Below are 23,439 nucleotides of genomic sequence, written 5' to 3'. Positions count from 1 at the left end.
AGTGTAGACCAAGCCTAAATCTGTAACTGCAGTTTGCTGTCAAGCATCATACTGGCCACTGTGAGAGAGATTATTGGACTGAATGAACCATTAATCTGATCTGACAATTCTTACATGGAAGAAAAGGAAGTCTAGCTTAACATGCGTTTGCAAACTGGTTGTGCTGACATTCTGAGTTGATTTTGCTGAAACAATCTGTTATTCCTCAGCATAAATTGGCAAAAATATTTACCAAAAAAAAGTTATGTTGGTCTGCTGTTTCTGTGCTTGAGTGTGATTAGCTCTGAGAATTTCAGTGCATTTTATATTCAAACCAGAAAGCCATGTAAAGTAAACTAGGGTTGATTTTGGTTGGTGTAGATTTGTTCCATTGCTATACTATAAAAATCAATTGGCATCAGAGTCTCTGCCCGCCTACCTTTTCATCAGTCATAAGTGACAGTTTTGCTACTGGATAAAAATAAAAAGGATTAATAATAATACACTAGCTGTTCTTTGCAATATTGTATATGCAAAAGTACTGTATGATAGGAAATTAACAGTGACAGTTGAGATCTGATTCAGAATATTGTTAAAACTTAGAATTACAAATGTAAAAATGAATTGTTCTGATGGGTGCTAAATGTCTTGTCTCATTATGTATCTTTTTTGTAAAATTGGTGATAATAGCAAAATACCTCTCACATTTACCAACCTTGTAAGAAAAATACATTGGCCTGTGACTCCTAAAGGACAGTGCACATGAAGTAGAACTATTAGGGTATAGAAAACAGCACAGTTTTTTTTAGCGTTTGTTTGAACCGTGTGTGCACTGTGTATTTTACGTGAATTAACTTTACATGAATTAATTAACAGGATTTCTTGTTACTTTCCAGTCTTGCTGATGAATGGGAAAATGATATTGGGGTTCATCCTCTAACATTTCCATCAAAAACCTGCTTGGAATTGTTGTTGATACTGAGTTTGAGTAATGCTTGTCTGCCACCCTCACTACGCTGCATGAACGCCTTCCAGGTAATGAACTGTTTTTCATCCAATATAGATGTGTTATCCGTAGGAAAGAGCAGGCCCTCTGGAGACGCATAAGACCCTCCAAATTAAAGGCATATCAGTTGAGGCTGCATAGCTAGTTATAATACTAAATACAGTAGTGAAGAATTTATTTTGTTAGTATGCAGTTTTCCCCAGAATTTTAATATTTAGCCCAAGGTAGGAAGGTATAGCAGATTTTTAAACTGTCCAAGCTAAAGAGCATGTTTAAATAAATGCCACCAATGACTTTTTAAAAAGGAGAAGTGTGAATAGGTAGAACAATTAAAGCACAACTCCATTAAAACACAGCAATATGTCAAAGCCCTTATAAAAAAGAAAATTCAAGTAATTGTGGTAATAATAAAGAATCAGATTATGAACCTTTACTTCCCTGGGTGATCATTCCCTTGAATAATGGGATCACTCATGCAAGTCAGTGTGTGTGCATGGCAGAGAAATGGTTACAATCTGTCCTATTGTAGATTACTGTTCAACAGCACCAAACCCTCTCCAGTGAAAGAAAGGGGCTTTTAACATTTCTACTGAAGTAATTATTGAAGAGAAAATAATATAACATAAAATGTGAAAGGAATTTGTATAATTTTTATCTTTATGAATGAGCATGTACAGTTTACAAAGGAAATATATAGTCATTTTAACTCATAATAAAATGTATTAATTCAGCCTCCTTTAAAATATTCTTTGTCTATCCTTGACTCAGTCCGTCAGTTATATGAATCAACAGTTGATTGGTTTAGGTCAATAAATCTAAATCTATGTCTGATTTGGGAGTTTACTTAAATTATAGAACGCAATTTTAGGTTATTTATGTAAGCTATATTTCTATTAAACTAAGATTTCTTTCTAATTGTGTTTACCGTTGTTAAGGTCAGAATAAGTAAATGAAAGGAAATGCCCATAAAGAAATATTTGGGCCAGAACCTCAGCTGATGTAAAGTGGTGTATCTTTATTGACTGTAAGGGAGTTATATTGATATATACCATCTGAGGATCTGGCCCACTGAGTTGTGAAATAACTAAACATGCAATTTTTTATTTGGCTTATCATCTACCCTCTGTGAACTTGAAAAGGGGGTCTGTAGTCTTTTGAACTCTCAAGTGAACAGCAGTTATTGCTGTTTTTTCAGAACGGTGTTTTTATACCCAAGGTCAGAACTGTTATTGAATTGTGCTTTTTTTGGATCATAAAACTGAGGAATCTTCTATGTGCTGGTGGAATGATATTGCAAAATTTAATTTTTTTTTAATAGATTGATGCAGCCACTGATGCAGTTGAACAATCTCTGGGTTGCCTGTTAAATAGTGACCATTCATATAACTTGTTTACTGCCTATAATATGGGGTAAAATCTTCCCAGTTTTATTTGGGATTAAGAAATAGTTTGAATGAAAGTCTGTTTTTGTATGCTGATGGGATACACCTTGCACTGTTTCTCTGTGTAGTGTTTGAGATTCTGTAGTGGGAGGTATCTTTGGTTTTATCTGGATATAGATGGTAACGGAGAAATGATTAGCAAACGCAGAGAGAGATGGATCAGTAAATTCAAGAAATATCTTACCCCTTTTGTAGACAGAAGGTTAGGGCCTACACCTGAAAAAAAACATGAGTACCTGCTTTCATATGACTAGTCCCATTAACTTCAATCGGATTACCCTTGTGAGTGAAGTTACTCACGTTGTGAATGTTTACAGGACTTGGCGCTTAAAAAGTAGCTAGTGGTGTTAATTTGTACCATTAATCTGTGAAGAATCCTCGTGCTTCTGTAAAGCCCTGTTGATTTCAGTGACTGATGTGGTTAATTTGGGCCCCATTGATTTCACTGGTACTTAGCACTGGCACAAGTGCATGTCTCTTTGCAGGATCAGAGCATTGGCATATGCTATACTCGCTTTGCCAAAGTTCACTATGGCTTCTGGAGGTAGAGAAGGTTCTTTCCTGAGGTGCCAGTTGAATTCTTTTAGTTGTAGGTGATCTATTTGTAAATTCATTTTCCAAATATGACTGTGCACATGAAAAACGTTTTTTTTTCTAGAGTCCTTATTTGTTAATTTTATGTCCTGATCCAGTGAAGCATTCAGATGTGGCTAACTTCAGTGGGGCTGTTCACATGCTTAGTTCGAAGCTTTTGCCAATTTGAGCACTGAAAGTAAATTGTTAAAGTGGTAGTAAATTGTTGAAACCTTACTTTGTGTGTAAATCTAATGAAAATGCAGATGCAATCACCATCTTGTTGTTCTAATGATAGGGTTAAGAATAGTCCTTCATGCTAAAGATACCATTTGTCTATGCTCTTTGCTTGCCTTCCTGTGTCAGCTGTGTCAGCTGCTTCTTTAAAATGGACGAAGTCTGCCTCAGACTTATTTTTCAGAAAGATTTTTCTGATTTTGCTTGTTGTTGTTCATCTTCTGCACCACGATATCAGGAATATTATATCCTTTCTTCCATACCTTTCATGGAAAAAATCTGACAAGGTGTGCAGGAGTCTTGAATAGTGATATCACACCAGGTGAAGTACCCGATGACCCGAATGAGGGGGAAAAGGATGTTGAGTCTTAAACACAGCGTGGAAAAAAGTTGGTTATTTTGTTAAACAAGACGTCATACTTTAAATGTCATTAAGAGTCATAGAGTATCAAGGTTGGAAGGGACCTTAGGAGGTCATCTAGTCCAACCCCTTGCTCAAAGCAGGACCAATCCCCAGACAAATTTTTACCCCAGTTCCCTAAATGGCCCCCTCAAGGATTGAACTCACAACCCTGGGTTTAACAGGCCAATGCTCAAACCACTGAGCTATCCCTAATATATGTTTTCCTTTGCAGTGCACCTTTAACATATAATTGTCAGCAGTCTACAAAAGTATTTTGAGCAGATTTTTTAAAAAAGTAGATATATCTTATATTTTTGGAATTGGGCCAAAAAGAACCTGGAAAGGTTTCTTCTTGTCTCAACATTTGGTGTTTCAACTGATATAGCCATCCCAAGTAGAGAGTCAATGTTTTATTCAGTAGAGTATTTTTCTTCACAGAACATACATGTATGTTTCTGCTGTAGATTTAGAAAAAATATGCAGTAGGTAGTTCTGAATCCCTAACTGATGACCTAGACAAGGCATAACTTAGCACCTGATTTCATCTGTAGCATAGGAGTGATCAGCTTTGGGATGTAATAGACAAAGAGTAATCCTTTCCATATCCCAGTGCTAACAGAGGCCAATTTTTGTGTAAACGATGTGGATTCTTACATAGAATCTTTTCTGTGTTACAATGCAATGTTGAAGACAGTATAAATCTGTTGATTGGCATAAGTATGGATTGGCTTATGTCTGGGGTATAAAAAGGCACGCAAAGGAAATACGCTTAATTGCTAATAATCTCAGTAATAAACTGTTCTGCCTTGTGCTCTAAAAGTGCTCTCTGGGGCCAGCTTAGTGGTCTTCATATCTGTGCTCACTATAAATTGCCTTCTGTTTCTAGCAGTGTGCTATTGCTTGCTTTAACACTGCTTAGTAACATAATATTTAAAATATTTTTTCATTCGGGTATGACCCTGTGAAAACATTTCAATATGGTTTGTATCACTGAAGTAGCATGTGACAGGAGTGCACCAGAAGGCATCATAACACTAGCTGTCTGAATTTACTGATCAAGTATATACACTACAACAAGTTTCCACATTGTCTATTTGCATGAGAGCAGAACATCAATTCTTGACCAGTTTTGGGGGGTTGTATCTTCTTCGTTCTTGTGAAACGGCACTGAAATTCTTTGTTGTCTGTAGCTGACATAGGAAGACAAGTGCGTGGCAGGAATAAAGAGGAAAAAGTCAAACATTGGCTCACCTAGTCCAGCAACCGGGGCTGCTCTAATTTGCGCTAGTAGATAACTGCTTCCAAGGAGCCCCTTCATCAACCAGAATTACTGGAGAACGTTGATTTCTGTCCCTGACAACCCCCGTGGCCCATCTCCTCCACCAAGGGGGCCTGTGGCAGGTGCTCTAGGGCTCACTGAGCCAACTGTGGATTCCTCTGGAGCAGTACAAAGGGGATTTATGAAGAGGTGAGGAGGACCTGCCTGTTGGAATAAAACTCAGAAGGTTATGAGTAAAGTTTCCTATCCTGTGTTTGCACTGAGCCTTATTTTGCCCTCCTTTATTGGGCGCATTTACATTGTTCAGAAAATTGCTTTAGCTCACTATACTCTTGATCTTTCTGACTCTCTTCCCTCAGGAGCTGACAGTTCTTTGCTTTACTATCTGGCTGAACTTCTCTTCATATGTTGTTTGTAAAACTTGTAAGTGCCCATAGCTAACACCCATTTGACCCATCATCTACTTTGTTATTGAACTGTTCATCTGTTACTTCTGAGCATAAAAGCTGGTCAAAGATGTTAGTATGTTTGTACTTACAGCAAAAAGCAGTTAATGCTGGGAGATGCTTTAAAGTGACAAGTAATCTGTTATGTTTTGCTAACGTATCTTGCCTTTCTTTGAATTCAAGCACATTGAACAGAAAATGTCTTATATACTGAATTCTTATGATGATATATGGGGTTGTTTAGCATATTTCTCTCCATCTTCTTATTGTGAAAAAACAGGCTTCTGTACCAAGCATTGGCTCTTATGGCCCTAGACTGTAACAGTGATTCTGGGAATTAAAAGATTGCAGTTTTGTATTTATTTTTTACAGTTGCATGAATTTGAGAGAAAGTTGTGTTTTAAGGACTATAGAGCAATGTCAGCATTTCATTTGCTACAATTCTAGAGTTTCTTTTCTGTTTAATCCAGTGTCAGTGAAAGTTTGTAGCTGCACAAGCCCTTTCTGACAAGAGAAATTAGCTGATGGTACAAAAGGATCATTTTCACCTTGTTGTTGCATTATTTAGCATAATGCTGCCTCTATAGTTAAGGTTCAGCCAGCAGTGTGTGCTTGTGAATAAATTCCTATTTTAAAAATTTATCAAATAATGTGGTGGATTCTCCATCACTTGAAGTCTTTACATCAAGATTGTATGTCTTTCTAAAATATATGCTCAAGCTCAACCATAAACTATGGGCTGGATGCAGGAATTACTGGCTGAAATTCTGTGGTCATGCAGGAGGTTGGACTAAGTGATTATAATGGTTCCCATCCTTAAAAAAAAATCTTTGAATCTATTTATTGTTTTAAACCTGTAACTATTTTGAATTATCTGTTGATAGGGAAATATTTAGTGCTCTTTATTCGTAATTTGATGCACGATAACATTTGGTAGATCAAAAAAACAGTTACTTAGGGAACATCAGAATTTTTAAGTTCATTCATTATAGCTTGATAACTCCATTTTGTACAGTAATTATTACAGAATGGATATAGATACAGAATTACTATGTTCTGCAATGTATGTGCACAACAGGGGCTGAATTGAAGTGCATGCCTTGATATATTAGAGGTTTCCCATCACCTGAAGTTTGTAAAAAGTACTTGCACATTCTCCCACAAATAATAAAATTTCTTTGAGAGGACGTGTGGATACTTCTATTACTACTTCCAGTCATTTCTGGAGCAATAGTAGAGTAAACCTTTGAAGGATGTGGTCAGTTTCACTTTTCCTGCTCCCCCTGAGCAATCTGAGCAGCAGAAGTGAACTAATCCATACTCTTGTAAGATTGACTCTGCTGCTGCCTTGGAACATTTTTGGAAGCGACATTAGAAGCAGGGAAAGAAGATATTGTTGCTACTGCTGCTCAAGGTAGTTGACAGGCAGTGAGGTAGGGAAGGATGAAGACTGGGGAGAGAAATTGACTTTAAAAATGGGTCTCCTACCCACCCATACCAGAAAGGAAAATGAAGTAGATTATACATATCTTACACCTCTTGTTTAAAAAAAATAGTTTTAAAAATTGGCAGTTCCTACCAATGGCTACTGAGGCATGGGGTCTGCCATAAAATGGAATGGAGATGTTTTCTATTATGTATGTACTTGTGGGTGTTTATATTTTGCTAACATCTGGATCCATACCCTTTGATTCATTTACAGAAAATGGTTCAGATTTTCAAAACTATCTAGGGGATTTAAAGACCTCTTCCATTAATTTCCATTTCTAAATCTCCTAGACTGCATAGGTGCTTTGAAATTCTCAACCAATGTTGATAATCAAGTAGAGAAACTGCTATTAATACACAGAACATAGCTTCATTGATATACATATATTCAGTTTTGTTTCTTTGGAGTGACTGTATTTTTTAGTTTTGCTAAAATCGCTCTTAAAGTGAGAAATCACAATAACATTAGTGCCAGTCTCTTTTGGCTGCTCCAAGAAGATTATTTTGACTATAAGAGCCCAGCATGGAAGCCCCTGCTGTAGTAATTTTTGCTGGTTTCAGCTAATTCTGCCAAGGTATCAGTATTAAAGGGGATGATGTAAGACTTAATCTTGTCTGAAACCATATTATTGTTCCCTCTTAAACCACCATATTTCCTGTGGTGAATGATCTAAAACAAACAAAAAACCCAAATCTCTCCTGCATTACATCTGCAAATAAATTCTTTATTGTGAGGATTTAGATAACACTTGTGTACTCTCTTTTTAAGTTTGATTAATTCTCATTTATGGTGATGTATGCTGTATCATTACCTCACTTTTATATCTTTCATGCAAGTATCATTTTAGTATAAGTACAAAGGCTGCAACTCTTAAAAAAAAATAAAATGTTGTTGTACTGCATAACAACACTTCAGAATAAATAGAAAAGAAGTGGTAATATGATGACCAGCCACCACTGGAAATAACAAGCAATAGTGGAAGAATTATACTACTTTAAATATTTCTATGAAGATTGAGAGAGGTTTCCAGGTTCAATTAAGAGATTATGATGCTATTTTTTGTGCCTCTGCCATTTTATCATACTTTATTAAGTTGATGGTATTGAATCATCACTCAAACTGTGATATTTCTGTAGTTTACCATAACATTTATTTGAGCAACTGTTAGAGCCATCCATCAGGTTTTTTTTTAATGTGTGACTGTACTTTGTATGTAAAACACATTTTTCCAGGGGCATACACAACTTTATATTTGGGGGAAAGGGGCAATAGTTAAAAAAAATAAGTTGTTGAATATAGCTTTAATGAATTGCTTTGTACGTGACTAAATTTGTCCATTTTAAGTGAGATGAACAAGCTTCTGTTCCAAGCTCAGTGCTTTTCTGGCTTTATTAATGCAAATCCTCAATTTTTGTGGTGGCTAAAGCCCGCCATGTTCCCAGTTGGCTAAGCCCATTTCTTGTAATTACTTGAGATGATGATAATGGTGAATCAGGGTCCAGAAAGCAGCAATAAAATCCTAAACTGGGATCCGGAATCAGGAACCAAATTATAGTGTCACCCATTTGCTGAGTAGTACCAGATGTCCATGGTCTTGCAGGTCAGCTTTGCAGAGGAGAAGAAATCAGTGACAGAGTCTGGGTATATTCTAAATATAACTTGTTTTATTTACACACGTCCTGGAGAAGAGGTGGTTACCAAAAACACACAAGCAATCCCCTTTTTTCAGAAATCTAAGCCTAACACAAGTGCCTGGTTCCCACGGAGCAAAGAATTAACCCCAGAGACCAAGGCAGACTGCACGCTCTCCCACTTCCCCTGCCTAGTTCAGTAAACTCTCCAACTCTCTCCACCCTACTCCTTTTACCCAGAATCTTGTATAACAACACATAGCATGTCGTCACAAGACTGAATATTTGCTTGCACGCTAAGAAAAAGAATTTGGAAGATTAAGTGTAACTTTGTCATCTGGTGACATCTTCCAAAACAATATTCTCGGAATACATGTGAAAAAGTACTAATGTTCTTTAGACAAGAATAGTATAGGTTTGGTTGTGAAAATCCGGAGTGGATTAGTTTGATTAGAGTTCGTGATACCTGATGCACAATAACAAATGATGTGAGAGCTACAAAGAAACTAAGTGCCACATCTGGTATAGTTTTGTATTCATTTTCCTATCCTATTCTATCCTATTCTAATTGTTAGTCATTTCCCCCACATTTCAGAACCTGTGCAGGTGTTGTTATATCCTAATTATTTAGCATTTGTATTACAATATGGTAGGCACCATTTAGTTTTCTATCATCCATCACCATTCACCAAAGTCATGGGCAAATGGTAATTGTCACGTGCTGGTATGTGTGTTGGAAACAGTTCAGTCAATTCTCCATATTATATTTTTAGTCTGAATAAATAAAATAAGAGTCTCCATATCAGAGATTCTAGGGAACTTTTCAACATCTCTGGGTCTCTATTGTGTTAACTATTCATTATCCTGTTTGAAACAGTGAGAAAGGAACTCTGCATAAAGGTATATTTAGCTCTGTGCCATTCTGTCTGTATGGAGCTTAACATAGACACCATTAGCATAGCTTCATCATCACAACCTCAGGCTGCTGCTAGTTGCAGAATTTTGTGATCTACTGCAAAGAAACTGTCTTATCTGGACAAAGCATAGAATCTACTTTTCAAAGAATATTGGCATCATTTCCCACAAATATTTGTACAGACAAAACTTCACTTGCACACTTCAGGTGATTTTAAATTAAGGGATTAAAAGATATCTAAACCAAGTGTGATAGGGGACTTGGAGGGCCAGGCAGTTTAGTGGTTAATGCAGCCAGTTTCTGGCCTCTTGCCCCTCTGTCAGGGCAGTAGAGGTGCCTGTTCGTGACCTTAAGCTGGGAATCTTCAACTTTCCACCCACATCTGGGCTTTGACCTTTAAAAGGGAGTGGTAGGGTCCTGGCTCAGTGAAAAACAACACTGGCAGAGTCCTCCTTGCAGCAAGTCCATGTTCGGTGCCCTGGGCTACTTCCCACCTATAGGTCCCTTAGTCCAAACAGTCTCAAGAAACGAGAGTCCAAAGGAGTGGGGCCTTGCAGGATCTGCTGGTTCTCAAAAGGGGTGGAGATCGGTAAAGGCGCTGCCGGGAGGCATTACCCATTCTATGGTCCCCTCTCAGACTCAACCTGCTGTCTGGCTTCCCAGAGAAGGACCTTCCCCCCCCCCCCCCCCCTGCAGCCTGTCCACCAACTCTTTGCCTGAGCTGCTGAGCTCCCTTTTAACCGGCTCCTCCAGCCAGTGCATGCTTGGTAGGCCCAGAGGGGCAGGGCTACCTGGACCCAGCATTGCCTTTTAATCTCTTCAGGCCCAGTGTGGAGTTTGTATACCCCATCACACCAAGGCATACTTGGTCCTGCTTCAGCACAGGGGGCTGGACTATATGATCTTTTGAGGTCCCTTCTAGCCCTACATGTCTATAATTCTGTGAAGCAATGTGGTATTTAGTTTTAGCTCTGGAAAGTTCAGACTTAATTGATTGATTAAGTGAGGGGTATTTTACAATCTGTCAGCCAACACTGCACAGAGATCTGACATGGATCCATATATAACAAGCTATTCAGCCATAAATTTAATGGGGAGTAATGAGTCATTCTTAAATTATAAAGCAATGACTCCATAATGAAGGCTTCTCCTTAATATTTCATACTTGATATGTGCTGTGTGGATGATAGTCATTGCAGAAGCTTATACTACTATATTGCTGTTTGCTTCCTTTAAGAGTCAGGGTGTTCTAGAATATATGGAAAAGAGATATATTCATTATAGTGTTTTTGAATAAAGTAAAAGATGCTTTGAAAATACAGGTATTTAACTGTATCAAATTGTAGCTATAGTTCATAATGGGGCAAATTTTATAGTAGATTACAAAGACCTTGAGAAATGTGACTTGGTGAAAAGAAGTTGCTGCTCAACTCCAGAGTTGTATTGGCAAGCAAGGCAGCTTGACAAGACATTCAGAGGAGTTTGAAACCACAGCATCTGAAAGAGAGTGAAATGGTAATGACAAGTCTTCAAAGAATCAGATGGAGAAATGAACAAATTAAAGGGGCAAACAACCAAGTATCCTATGTAGTAGTTCTGAAATAGAATAGCAATTTGGCTATGGTGAAGTGCACTGTGGAAGAAAGATGGGTTATTAAAGCTCTTTGTTCTTGACTGTCAGTTGAAGATGAATCTGGAGTGATGCTTTTTATCATGGCCTTGACGTAATGCCTCCAGTGACATACATATAACTTGCCTGCCATCAGAAATCAGAGTCCATCATTCATTGCAGTTTTAGGAATCTTGTCATCTAATCACATCATCCTCATTTAAATCATTGGTCCTTGATCTGCGATTGATAGATGATGATGAAGTTGGAATCAGGAAAAGATAGTAAATATATGAAGAGACACACAAAGGAATTGACCATCCAACAAGTGAGAGGGAAGGATTTGAAGAAAGATGCAAGAGATGAGATGGCCAAGCTGCCTTACCAATGGCTTTTTCCTGCTCCCATTGAAGTAAATGGCAAAACTCCCACAGACTGCACTGTGAATAGGATTGGGCACTAATTTCTTCCTCTCTGAATGGTATGCTGGTGTGATCAGTAATGGAAAATTATAAATGCAACAGCTTCTTAAGCAGCAGCATCAAAAGAGAGGATAGAATGACTCTTTGATACAAAGGCTCTTATACGTAATAGTGTGAGAGGAGACAGAGGTATTCCAATATAGCAAATTGATTTTACAGACTGTCAGGTGAGCATTTGGGTTTTTTTTTCCATGGGTTTTTCTGTAGGAAAGGACAATACAGCTGTTAAGTGTTAACAAAGCCCACTAATACACAAGGATTAATTCACTCTCAATGGAGAAGCTGCTCTGTCTGAGGTGAAGCCTGGCATCCATTTAATAGTGCATAGAACAATGTGCAGCAGTTTAAGAAGACCATAGCCAACTGAAACTGCAGGGATAGTTTTGGGCAGACAGATGTAATTGTTGGGATTTTGTCAGGCCATTTGGGTTAACATTCCTTCCTCTTGCTCTGCTTATAACAGCAGCCTAACACTTTAAAGGTGAACTGATTTTTGTTTTTTTTGGAGAGGAAATAAATACCAAAAAACTTATTAATATATTAACTTCCGGTAATCACTTGGTAGACTCAAATTTGATACTGTTTTTCTACCTGCTGAGACCCCAATCCAGGTTTTGTATGATACCAATGCTTGTAGGAATAACAAACAAGTAAGACAGATCAGGGAGCTGTATTCCTCATGTTGTTTTCAGTAATAGTGATGCTATCAATCCTTAATGGAGAAACATAAAACCTGAAATCTGGTCCTGAAAAGTAAATGAGAGGAAATTACCTACAAGTATTTTTTTAAATACCTTGCACCCTGAAAAAAATTCTGCCCTATTGAATCAAGTAACTGAGAATGTAGTCTTTAATCATGCTTATGGACACTACATGTAATTGTCTTGGCTGCTTGGCCCACTCCTGGGATCAGTACCAGATCGCAGAGCACTTCTCTATGATAAGTGATGCTGGAAATGATAGGGCTCCAGAAGCTTTGGGATCATCATCTCCACACAGTTGGACCTTACCTTTAGTCGTAGTGGTTGTCTCTTGTCCTAATCTTGTTCTCTATATCATCCAATACTTTATACTGATAATTTAATGTTGGTTATAATGTTCTTTGCTTGTTGGTCCTCCAAACTACTGATACCCTTTTTTGTTCCATATTGAGATTCTCCATCCAATCAAAATTTAACATAATTATTTGTGGAATTTCAGATAACTTAATAATTTGGCCAACACATTTTTATTTTCTCCTGAATCGCTTTCCAGACAGTCTATGGCTGCATGTTGTTCAGTGAGGAGCTTTAAAAAGATGGCCAATAAACCACTCCATGTTTTCCTTCATGTTGCTATCTCAGGTTTTCAGCAATGCTCTGTGTCCACATGCATTTCTCATTTCTATTATATACCATTTTACTTTGTTTCCTTGGTGTAAACTAAGATAAAGGGGCTTATGATAGAGAGGTTTTGGACATGTGTCCTCTTACATCACCTGGGACAACTGGATTAGCTCCTTCATATCTTTAAGCAGAAACTCATGTAACTCAATTCTTCTGTTTCAGTAATTAGAAACTTGCTTTTAATGCTTGCAGTGTTTAGTTGTACTTGTCTCTTCCCTTTAAAGAAAGGCAGAAAAGCTGAGAAGGAAAACATGTTTTCTTCTGTATAACAATGTGAAACCAATGTTAATTCTTAAAAATAAGTTAATGTAGGAGACTTGCTGAACAAACAGAAAAAACTTATTATTTTAAGTTGCATTCTTTACTGTCACAGAGAGTAAATGCATTTTCAGCTGTATTTTTATAGAGCAGTAGCTAGTGACTAGTTAAATTAATCACAAATGTCTGTTCCTTATGGGTATCCTGGGGATATATTCCATTAGCGGGAGCTGTTTTCCTATTTAAAGGTGATACTTAGAATGTGGCTAAATATTAGTTATAGAACTTGCTGTGTTAGAAATATTTCTGTTTAGTGACTCTTCCCTTCCTTGCATCCCTGCCCCCAAAACAGTGCACTTCTTCAACATATTGTGAAGTGTGGGCTATATCCTGGTCCCACTGAAGTCAAAGGGACTTTTATCGACTCCTAGGATTTGACCCAGGATCTTTTAGTACACTTATTTAACAGCAAATAAAATGTATAAATTCCAAGACCAGATGGGATCACAGTAGTAATCTAGTCTACCTTCTTGTATACCACATGCCATAGAACTTCCCCAAAATAATTCTAGTTTGAACTAGAGCATATCTTTAAAAAGAAAAAAATCCAATCTTGATTTAAAAATTGCCAGTGCTGGAGAATCTATCGTGACTCTTCTTAAATCGTTCCAATGGTTAATTATCCTCACTGTCAAAAAAAATTACACTGTATTTCCAGTCTGAATTTGTCTAGCTTCAACTTCCAACCATTGGATCTCGTTATACTTTTGTCTGCTAGACTGAAGAGCCTATTATTAAATATTTGTTCCCCTCGTAGGTACTTCTGGACTCTGGTAGTTACACCTTTACCTTCTCTTTGCCAAGCTAAATAGATTGAGCTCCTTGAGTTTATCATTAGAAGGCATGTTTTCTAGTCCTTTAATCATTCTCCTGGCTCTTCTCTGAACCTTCTCTAATTTATCAACATCCTTCTTCAGTTGTGGATATCAGAACTGGATACACTATTCCAGAAGCGGTTGCACCGGTGCCAAATACAGAAGTGAAATAACCCCTCTACTTCTCAAGATTCCTTATTCACCATGACACCCAAATCTTTTCCAGTCACTGCTTCCCAAGAGAGTCCCCCATCTTGTAAGTATGGCCTACATTCTTTGTTCCTTGATATCTACATTTACCTTTGGCCGTATTAAAATTCATACTGTTTGCTTGCGCCCAGCTTACCCAGTGATCCAGGTAGCTCTGTATTAATGTATGTCTACATAGCCCACAGCAGCGAATCTCAGAGCTCAGGTCAACAGACTGGGATTTGTGGGGCTCAGGCTTCCAACAAACTAGCTGTGTAGATATTGCAGCTCACGTTCTGAAGCCAACCCCCTCCCTAGTGTTAAAGCCTGAGTTCCAGCCCAAGCCGCAGCATCTACACAGATATTTCAGACATGAAAACCTGAACCCCGCTAGCCCAAGTCTGTTGCCCCAAGATCTGAGACTTGCTCCACAGGCTGTTCTCCTCGGTGACCTGTTCTCCCCCAATTTTTGTGTAATCTGCAATCTTTGTCAGTGATGATTTTATGTTTTGCTTCCAGGTCAATGATAAAAATGGCATAGGGCCAAGAACTGATCCCTGTGGGACCCCACTAGAGAAACACCCATTTGATAATGATTCCCCATTTTAATTACATTGAGACTAAACAATTAGCCAGTTTTAAATCCACTTAATGTGTCCATATTATGTGCCAATTATAGATTCATAGATGCATAGATTCATAGATTCTAGGACTGGAAGGGACCTCGAGAGGTCATCGAGTGCAGTCCCCTGCCCTCATGGCAGGACCAAATACTGTCTAGACCATCCCTGATAGACATTTATCTAACCTACTCTTAAATATCTCCAGAGATGGAGATTCCACAACCTCCCTAGGCAATTTATTCCAGTGTTTAACCACCCTGACAGTTAGGAACTTTTTCCTAATGTCCACCCTAAACCTCCCTTGCTGCAGTTTAAGCCCATTGCTTCTTGTTCTATCCTTAGAGGCTAAGGTGAACAAGTTTTCTCCCTCCTCCTTATGACACCCTTTTAGATACCTGAAAACTGTTATCATGTCCCCTCTGTCTTCTCTTTTCCAAACTAAACAAACCCAATTCTTTCAGCCTTCCTTCATAGGTCATGTTCTCAAGACCTTTAATCATTCTTGTTGTTCTTCTCTGGATCCTCTCCAATTTCTCCACATCTTTCTTGAAATGTGGTGCTCAGAACTGGACACAATACTCCAGCTGAGGCCTAACCAGCGCAGAGTAGAGTGGAAGAATGACTTCTCGTGTCTTGATCACAACACACCTGTTAATGCATCCCAGAATCATGTTTGCTTTTTTTTTGCAACAGCATCACACTGTTGACTCATATTTAGCTTGTGGTCCACTATAAGCCCTAGATCCCTTTCTGCCGTACTCCTTCCTAGTCAGTCTCTTCCCATTCTGTATGTGTGAAACTGATTTTTCCTTCCTAAGTGGAGCACTTTGCATTTGTCTTTGTTAAACTTCATCCTGTTTACCTCAGACCATTTCTCCCATTTGTCCAGATCATTTTGAATTATGACCCTGTCCTCCAAAGCAGTTGCAATCCCTCCCAGTTTGGTATCATCTGCAAACTTAATAAGCGTACTTTCTATGCCAATATCTAAGTCGTTGATGAAGATATTGATCAGAGCCGGTCCCAAAACAGACCCCTGCGGAACCCCACTTGTTATACCTTTCCAGCAGGATTGGGAACCATTAATAACAACTCTCTGAATACAGTTATCCAGCCAGTTATGCACCCACCTTATAGTAGCCCCATCTAAATTGTATTTGCCTAGTTTATTGATAAGAATATCATGCGAAATCGTATCAAATGCCTTACTAAAGTCTAGGTATACCACATCCACCGCTTCTCCCTTATCCACAAGACTTGTTATCCTATCAAAGAAAGCTATCAGATTGGTTTGAAAGGATTTGTTCTTTACAAATCCATGCTGGCTATTCCCTATCACTTTACCACCTTCCAAGTGTTTGCAGATGATTTCCTTAATTACTTGCTCCATTAACTTCACTGGCACAGAAGTTAAACTAACTGGTCTGTAGTTTCCTGGGTTGTTTTTATTTCCCTTTTTATAGATGGACATTATATTTGCCCTTTTCCAGTCTTCTGGAATCTCTCCCGTCTCCCATGATTTTCCAAAGATAATAGCTAGAGGCTCAGATATCTCCTCTATTAGCTCCTTGAGTATTCTAGGATGCATTTCATCAGGCCCTGGTGACTTGCAGGCATCTAACTTTTCTAAGTGATTGTTCTTTTTTTATTTTATCTGCTAAACCTAACCCCTTCCCGTTGGCATTCACTATGTTAGGTATTCCTTCAGACTTCTTGGTGAAGACCGAAACAAAGAAGTCATTAAGCATCTCTGCCATTTCCAAGTTTCCTGTTACTCCTCACTGAGCAGTGGGCCTACCAAGTCCTTGGTCTTCCTCTTGCGTCTAATGTATTGATAAAAAGTCTTCTTGTTTCCCTTTATTCCTGTAGCTAGTTTGAGCTCATTTTGTGCCTTTGCCTTTCTAATCTTGCCCCTGCATTCCTGTGTTGTTTGCCTATATTTATCCTTTGTAATCTGTCCTAGTTTCCATTTTTATGACTCCTTTTTATTTTTTAGATCATGCAGGAATTAGTGAATGAAGCCTCAATGCTGAGACTTATTGTGCAAAACTTAGAAAACTCAGGGCTTGTCTACACTTAAAATGCTACAGAGGCATAGCTGTGCTGCTTAGCGCTTCAGGGTAGAAACGACCTACGCCAACAGGAGGGATTGTCCCAGGAGGGATTGCCTAGGTAATCCACCTCTCCGAGAGGTGGTAACAAGGTGATGGAAGAATTATTCCATTGATGTAGTGCTGTCTACACAGGGACTTTGGTTGATTTAACTAAGCTGCTAAAATTCACACACACACACACACACACCCCGATCGAGGAGTTAAACCAACATAGTGCAGACCAGGCCTCAGAGTTAAGCTTTTTCCTCACCTGTCTCTGTTATCAAGTGGATCAGAGATCAGAAGTGCGGCCTACGTCTGAGCCCTCATATAAAGTTGCTGCAGCAGCTTCTATCCTGGCCCAGCAGTAGGCTCTTTGGGGTGATTACAGCATAGTCACAAGGAACTAGGGCGAGAGAAGGCACTGGAGCGGAGAGGAGTCTGGCCCTGGTGATCTCCTAGTTAATTACTAATCACACAAATCTGTAAAAATCAGATGCTATCAGATGAGGCATATTCAGACCAATACGTCTCTTCTTTCAAGCATCAAGACTGAGCCCCTTCAGCTGATCCCTATTTTTACTTCCATAATTTATCCATCCCCAGGTTAACATGTACATCTACAATACATTTATGTAAGTCTGTTATACTGTTAATGTAAAAAACTATTAACTATTGTGCAGGTGATCAAACAAAGACAGAAGGTGCGGATATAAAGATAGGAAAAGACTAATGAGCAGTACTTCCCATTGTTATATTGATAAGAACCCTCACGCTTCTATGTACATTTTTAACTGAATCATTTACATTAGACTGTGCAGTCATTGTATATTGGAATGATCTTTCAAACCTGTGAACTTCCCAGAGGATAATCGTATTGGCCTAAATTCCTACCGGGGTGACTCTGTTGAAGTTACAGCACATGAAAATTCATAAATGGTTTGTACAGTGCTGTGAGGAAGTAAAGCACAATGGGAGAAACTCACCTCTATGCAGAGGAGCAGCTTGGGGGCCTGTACACCTCTCAAGCCCTTTTTAAGCTCTCACGCCAAGAAAGTCATTCTACTTTCCACACAGTGGTATGGCCTCATCTAGAATATTATGTACTCATCTCAAAAAGGGTATTGCAGAACTAGAAGGGAGTCATAAAAGAGTAATGAAAATGAGTAGGGGAATAGAAAAAATCATATGAAGGGAGAGGAAAAAGACTGGGATTGTTTACCTTTAGAAAGGAGAGGAAACCCAATGAAAGGGAATGCTTTTTCACGCAGCACATAATTTACTTTGGGACTCCTTGCCGCAGGATGTAATTGGGGTCAGCAATTTATTAAGATTCAGAAAGGGAGTAAACACTTTTGTGGATAACTTTGCTTACTCTTGGTTTGCTAATTTAATGCTAACATAAATTTTGGAAGCATAATTAAATCCCATGCTTCAAGGGTTAAGACAGACTAAAGGAATTAGGAGAAGACCTAAAGTGGGGGCAGATTATTCCACATCTGTCTAATACAAGGGTTCAAGGGTTCTTGAACCTTCCTCTGAAAAATCTGGAGCTGGCCACTATTGGAGGCAGGATACTGGACTGAATGGACCATGGTCCTGATCCAGTGTGGCAATTACTGTGTTCCTGGTATTTAGTTAAAATATACTCACAGAAGAGGGAGGACATAAAATACTGACACAGCATAGGTAAGTTCAGTACCGGTCTCCCTAACTAAACCCTCCTTAAGTCTTTGTTCTGTCATCTATGCAGCAGTTTATATACTTTTAAAGCTAATGGGGAACAAGATTAAAACAAGGGTTTAGTGGGACTTAAGTGGTGACTAAACCTTTTATTGGCCCCTGCACAGGAGTGAATATTAGCCTATAGAACAGCGGTTCTCAGCCCACGGCCCGCATGTGGCCCAATTAGCACACAGCTGCGGCCAAACTCAGTTGTGTGCTAAAGGGTGGCCCATGAGCCGGGGTCCAACCCGGCTGTCAGTGTGCAGGGGTCTGGGCTGTCCCGCTGCCCAGCGTGGTGGGGTTGGGGCTGCCAGCCCGCTCCACATGGCAGAAGTCTGGGGTCAGGGCTCCCATCCGGCCCCACAAGCTCCGGGGCAGCCGGCCCGCCTCATATGGTGGGGTCCGGGGCAGCTGTGTACAAGGTTCCAGGGTGGAAGTCCGGGGCTGCCAGCCAGCCCCGCGGGGTCCAGGGCTGCTGGCCAGCCCTGCGGGGCAGGAGCCAGGGCAGCTGCCTGGCCCCGCGAGCGCTGGGCAGCCGCGTGACTTTGCGCAGCGGGTGTCCAGGGTTGGGGTCCGGTCTGCCGCTGCCCTGTGGCCCAAGCAACGCATTATATGTAATAAGTTGAGAACCACTGCTATAGAAGGATTAAATATACCCTGGAACACGCTTCTGAAGTTGAAGAACGGCCAGTGAGAGTGCTATAGTCAAACAACACTAATCTTATTATGTCACAAACAAGCTTCCTCAGCAAAGCAAAGCACACCTTCTTAATACAGGATTATGTAGAAACCAAGTTTGGCACTGTCTAGCTATTCTGTTTAGGAGTTAAAGTGCAGAAAAAAGTATTTGAAAATATAGCAGCTGGAATACACCCTTTTTTCCCCCCACCATTGAGATAAAAATCTATTGAGCCATTGCTCAGGTTATGAAAATTTCCAAAATCATTCCCTTCTGGATTGAAACTAAACATGAACATTTTCAGCCCCAAAGGTCACAGTTCATAATAAGTTATAAGTGACTCAAAGAGCCATTTCAAATAGAGTTTCCATATCAGCCTTGAATATAATAGCCCAGTGGTTCTCAAACTGGGGTTCTGGGACCCCAAGGGGTCCTTAGAGGTTGCATGGGGGGGTCCTCAAAATGCCAACAATCACACCAACGGTAGACGGACTCTGCAGTAAGAAGCAGGCACACCCATCTCACTGACATCTGTAAGTACTCTGGTGCTCTTTTTCTTAAAGCATTATTAGCAGTACATGTTTATAGGAAGTCTACATATACCTTTGTCCATCAGATTCTCAGTTGGTGGTTCGAGATTAACATTGCATTTGAAAAGCGGTCCGTTGACAAAAAAGAGTTTGAGAACCTCTGTAATAGCCCATATTTTCAAAATGTAATCCGTACTTGGTCACCTAAATAAAAATTGCCTCTGTTTCATAGCACCAACAGCTCCCACTGAAGTCAGCAGTTTTGAAAATTAGGCATCATATTTGGTGCTCTGATATAGATTTGGGAGTCTAGTTTTAGGCTTCTAGGTTTGAAAATCATAGCCACAGTCACTAACTTCCTGTTGTTTTGATTTACTTTGTTTGTGTAGCATTATTGGAATGTACCTAAAACTTTTGTGATATTATCCTCACATTCTAGCCAAGGACCTGACCTTACTGAAGTTAATGTCAAAACTCCCATTGGCTTCAGTGATGCAGAACAGATGCAAATGAGTAAACTAGCCAGCAGGATATATTGTGGAGAAATAGTAGTGGAAGTTTCTCATTGACACCATTGGATATGAACTTTGCAAGAAAATGCTTGGAGCTAGTCTCTGGTAGCTGGATATTCGTTAGAAAAATGAATTAGGAACTGTAGTTGCTGGGTAAGGGAGGGTTCCCCCCCACCGCATCACTTCTTTGAGTACTTCAAACAGTGAAGGTGATTCAATGTCTTCAGTCTGTTAGAAAAAAAAAAAAAGATCCTTACAGTTAAGTACTTGCTTATACTCTGCAGTTATTGGTATGATGTAATATTTTACACTTGGATAAGTATAGATTTTAAATAAAAGGAATGTAATTACACTGAATAAATGTTCCTCATAAGGGGAAAATTCTCTTGTTCATTTCATTAATGCTTCATTCACCTAGCAGTTAACTAATTTAATTTCACTCCGGGTGTTAAAGGTCTGTGTTTTAATTTTTTGAAAACAGTTTTTTATTATTATTAATGGAAAGTGGTAGATCAGCCAGAGCATTAAAACAAAGAAGTAACTACTATACAATGCGTAGTGCATATGCCTGTGTGTATGTTTATAAAATATATTTGTGACTTTAGAGAAGTAATAAAACAACTTAAAAAAATTAACAAGAAATATTTGGAATGATCTCTTCTGAGATTTAAGCAACAGAAAGCCAATGAGAAAAAATGGATTATAGAGAACTTAAAAAGTGATACATCTGTCACATCCTACGTCCTTTAGTCTCCCATGCAAGTAGTCCCGTTGACTTTAGTGGTACTGCTCATGCATGTTAGTGTTTGCAGGAGCAGGCCACAGATGTGTGTCCTTCTGGGTATGTATATACAATACAGTGCATTTTGTTTTGAGGTGAACAAGTTCATGGTACAAAACCAGTAAAAATTGGCAAGCATTCAAGATGAACAATTAATTGCCGGGAAGATATTCAGTGGGGGAGGAGGGGCGAGGTTTTGGTATGGGCTTGGCTCCTTAGAGCTAAGATCAAAGTGTAGTCTACTAAAAATATAAATCTGTAGCCATAGGTTTGGGCCAAATTCTGATACCCTTACTCTATAGTGTAAAGTATTATTCAGTGTAAGTGTCCCATTGACTGGAGTAATATGCTATTAAGGGTATCCGATCTGGCCCCTTGTTTATTGGAGTTGTGCAAAAGAATATATAATGTACCAAAGTGGTGAAGAGGAAAGATATTGCAGTGGTTAGGGCAGTAGCCTAGGCTTTAAGGCCAGGTCTACACTACCCCCCTAATTCGAACTAAGGTACGCAACTTCAGCTACGTGAATAACGTAGCTGAAGTTCGAAGTACCTTAGTTCGAACTTACCTTGGTCCACACTCGGCAGGCAGGCTCCCCCGTCGACTCCGCGGTACTCCTCTCGCCGAGCTGGAGTACCGCAGTCGACGGCGAGCACTTCCGGGTTCGACTTATCGCGTCCAGACTAGACGCGATAAGTCGAACCCAGAAGTTCGATCGCTCGCCGCCGAACTACCGGGTAAGTGTAGCCAAGGCCTCAGATGCCTATGTTCAAGTTCCTGCTCCACCACAGACTTCCTTGGTGACTTTGGGGATTATAAGCCTGGGTTTACAATTGCTGGACGAGAGTCTCATAGCCATGCTCACATGTCCATATTGCACTTTGCATTCCTTCTGATTCAGGTCTGCAGCTTGAGTTGTATCCATACTGACAGGGCTTGGACCCAAGTCTCAGCAGGACTTGGACTTTTTACACCCCACCCCCCTTCCTCGCAGGGTCCTAGGTCCTGGGCCATAAGTGCTTGCTGACCTGAATCAGACTGATGTTTCTGTGGACAGAAGGGGGGCTTGGGCTCAAATCTGAATCAAAGCCCAGGCTTAGTGTGCAGCATAGACATACCTAGACTCTCTCTGATTCAGCTCCTCATCTGTAAAATAGGGGTAATAGCACTTCTCAACCTCACAACGGGGTTGTGAAGATAAATACATGAAAGATTGTGAGGTGCTCAGATACTATGGTGTTAGGGGCCATATATGTACTTAAGATAGATTACAAATTCATATTTTAGATTACTCTAGTTCAGTGGCTCTCAACCTTTCCAGACTACCATACCCCTCTCAAAAGTCTGATTTGTCTTGTGTACCCCCACGTTTCACCTCACTTAAAAATTACTTGCTTACAAAATCAGACTAAATATACAAAAGTGTCACAGCACACTATTACTGGAAAAATTGCTTACTTTCTCATATAATTATAAAATAAATCAATTGGAATATAAATAGTATGTAGAGCAGTATAAACAAGTCATTGTATGAAATTTTCGTTTGTGCTGACTTCTCTAGTGCTTTTTATGTACCCTGTTGTGAAACCAGGCAAATATCTAGATGAGTTAATGTACCCCTGGAAGACCTCTGCACATCCCCAGGTGTACGTATACCCCTGATTGAGAACCACTGCTCTACTTGATACATTTTAAAAAGCATAACTTCTGTCTGAACACCAAGTTAATGCGCCTTGAAAATATTTAACGGACAGATTTTGCCATCCTTCCTTATTCATACTGAGTGTAGTACCTTACTCTGTAGTACCTACTCCTATATTGCAGGATAAGGTACTACTCACTGTGAGTAAGGGTAGCAGAATTTGGCCTTAAAGTCAGCAAGCTAAAATAATAAGCATGTGGTTCTTGAAATAATTTTCCTTTGTTATCATAGCACATATTGAATGAAAGGCCAGAGCATGTTCCGATTTGTGTATTCAGTTTAACTTGTGTATATTTGCAGTATATGTATTTTGATATACACTTGCGAAATACATATATGCACAGACACATTCAACATGAAATCACTAAAGTTGCCGTGCCAGTGTATGGATGTTCGTGGAACTGATTGTAAAGGAAGAGTTCAAAAAAAAGTTTGTTTTTACTGTTTAAAATACGTTTTCATTTCTTTCACAAGGTAAATAAAATTGTATTTTAAAGAGAATGGCTCCGACACTACAGACATTTCAGGTAAATTAGTTTTAAATTTTTGCTGGCTCTTCATGTTTACAAAACAAAAATGGCTAATATAATTTTGA

The 23,439-nt window shown here is 39.3% G+C and overlaps 1 protein-coding gene across 4 annotated transcripts in view; it reads left to right on the top strand.

The window, feature by feature from the left end:
• UBE3D (ubiquitin protein ligase E3D) overlaps positions 1 to 23,439 on the top strand; it is a 112,163-nt gene that overhangs the window by 63,964 nt on the left and 24,760 nt on the right. The window contains exons 9-10 of one of the 4 annotated variants that reach the window (XR_010599510.1): positions 876 to 1,014; positions 14,113 to 14,266. The exons of 1 other annotated variant lie outside the window; for it this stretch is intronic. Coding sequence is in view for 2 of the 3 variants with exons in the window: in XM_042847435.2 (XP_042703369.2) it covers positions 876 to 1,014; positions 2,304 to 2,395 (231 nt within the window). In the remaining variant the exon portion in view is untranslated. Of the gene's footprint in view, positions 1 to 875; positions 1,015 to 2,303; positions 2,396 to 14,112; positions 14,267 to 23,439 lie in introns of all 4 variants that reach the window. 2 more of the 4 variants (XM_042847435.2, XM_008177987.4) reach the window with 2 other exon arrangements.

Source organism: Chrysemys picta, chromosome 3 (genome assembly GCF_011386835.1).
Source record: "Chrysemys picta bellii isolate R12L10 chromosome 3, ASM1138683v2, whole genome shotgun sequence".
Classification (NCBI taxonomy): domain Eukaryota; kingdom Metazoa; phylum Chordata; order Testudines; family Emydidae; genus Chrysemys; species Chrysemys picta.
The sequence above is the reverse complement of the archived record's forward strand: the minus strand, read 5'-3'. Positions and strand labels throughout refer to the sequence as shown.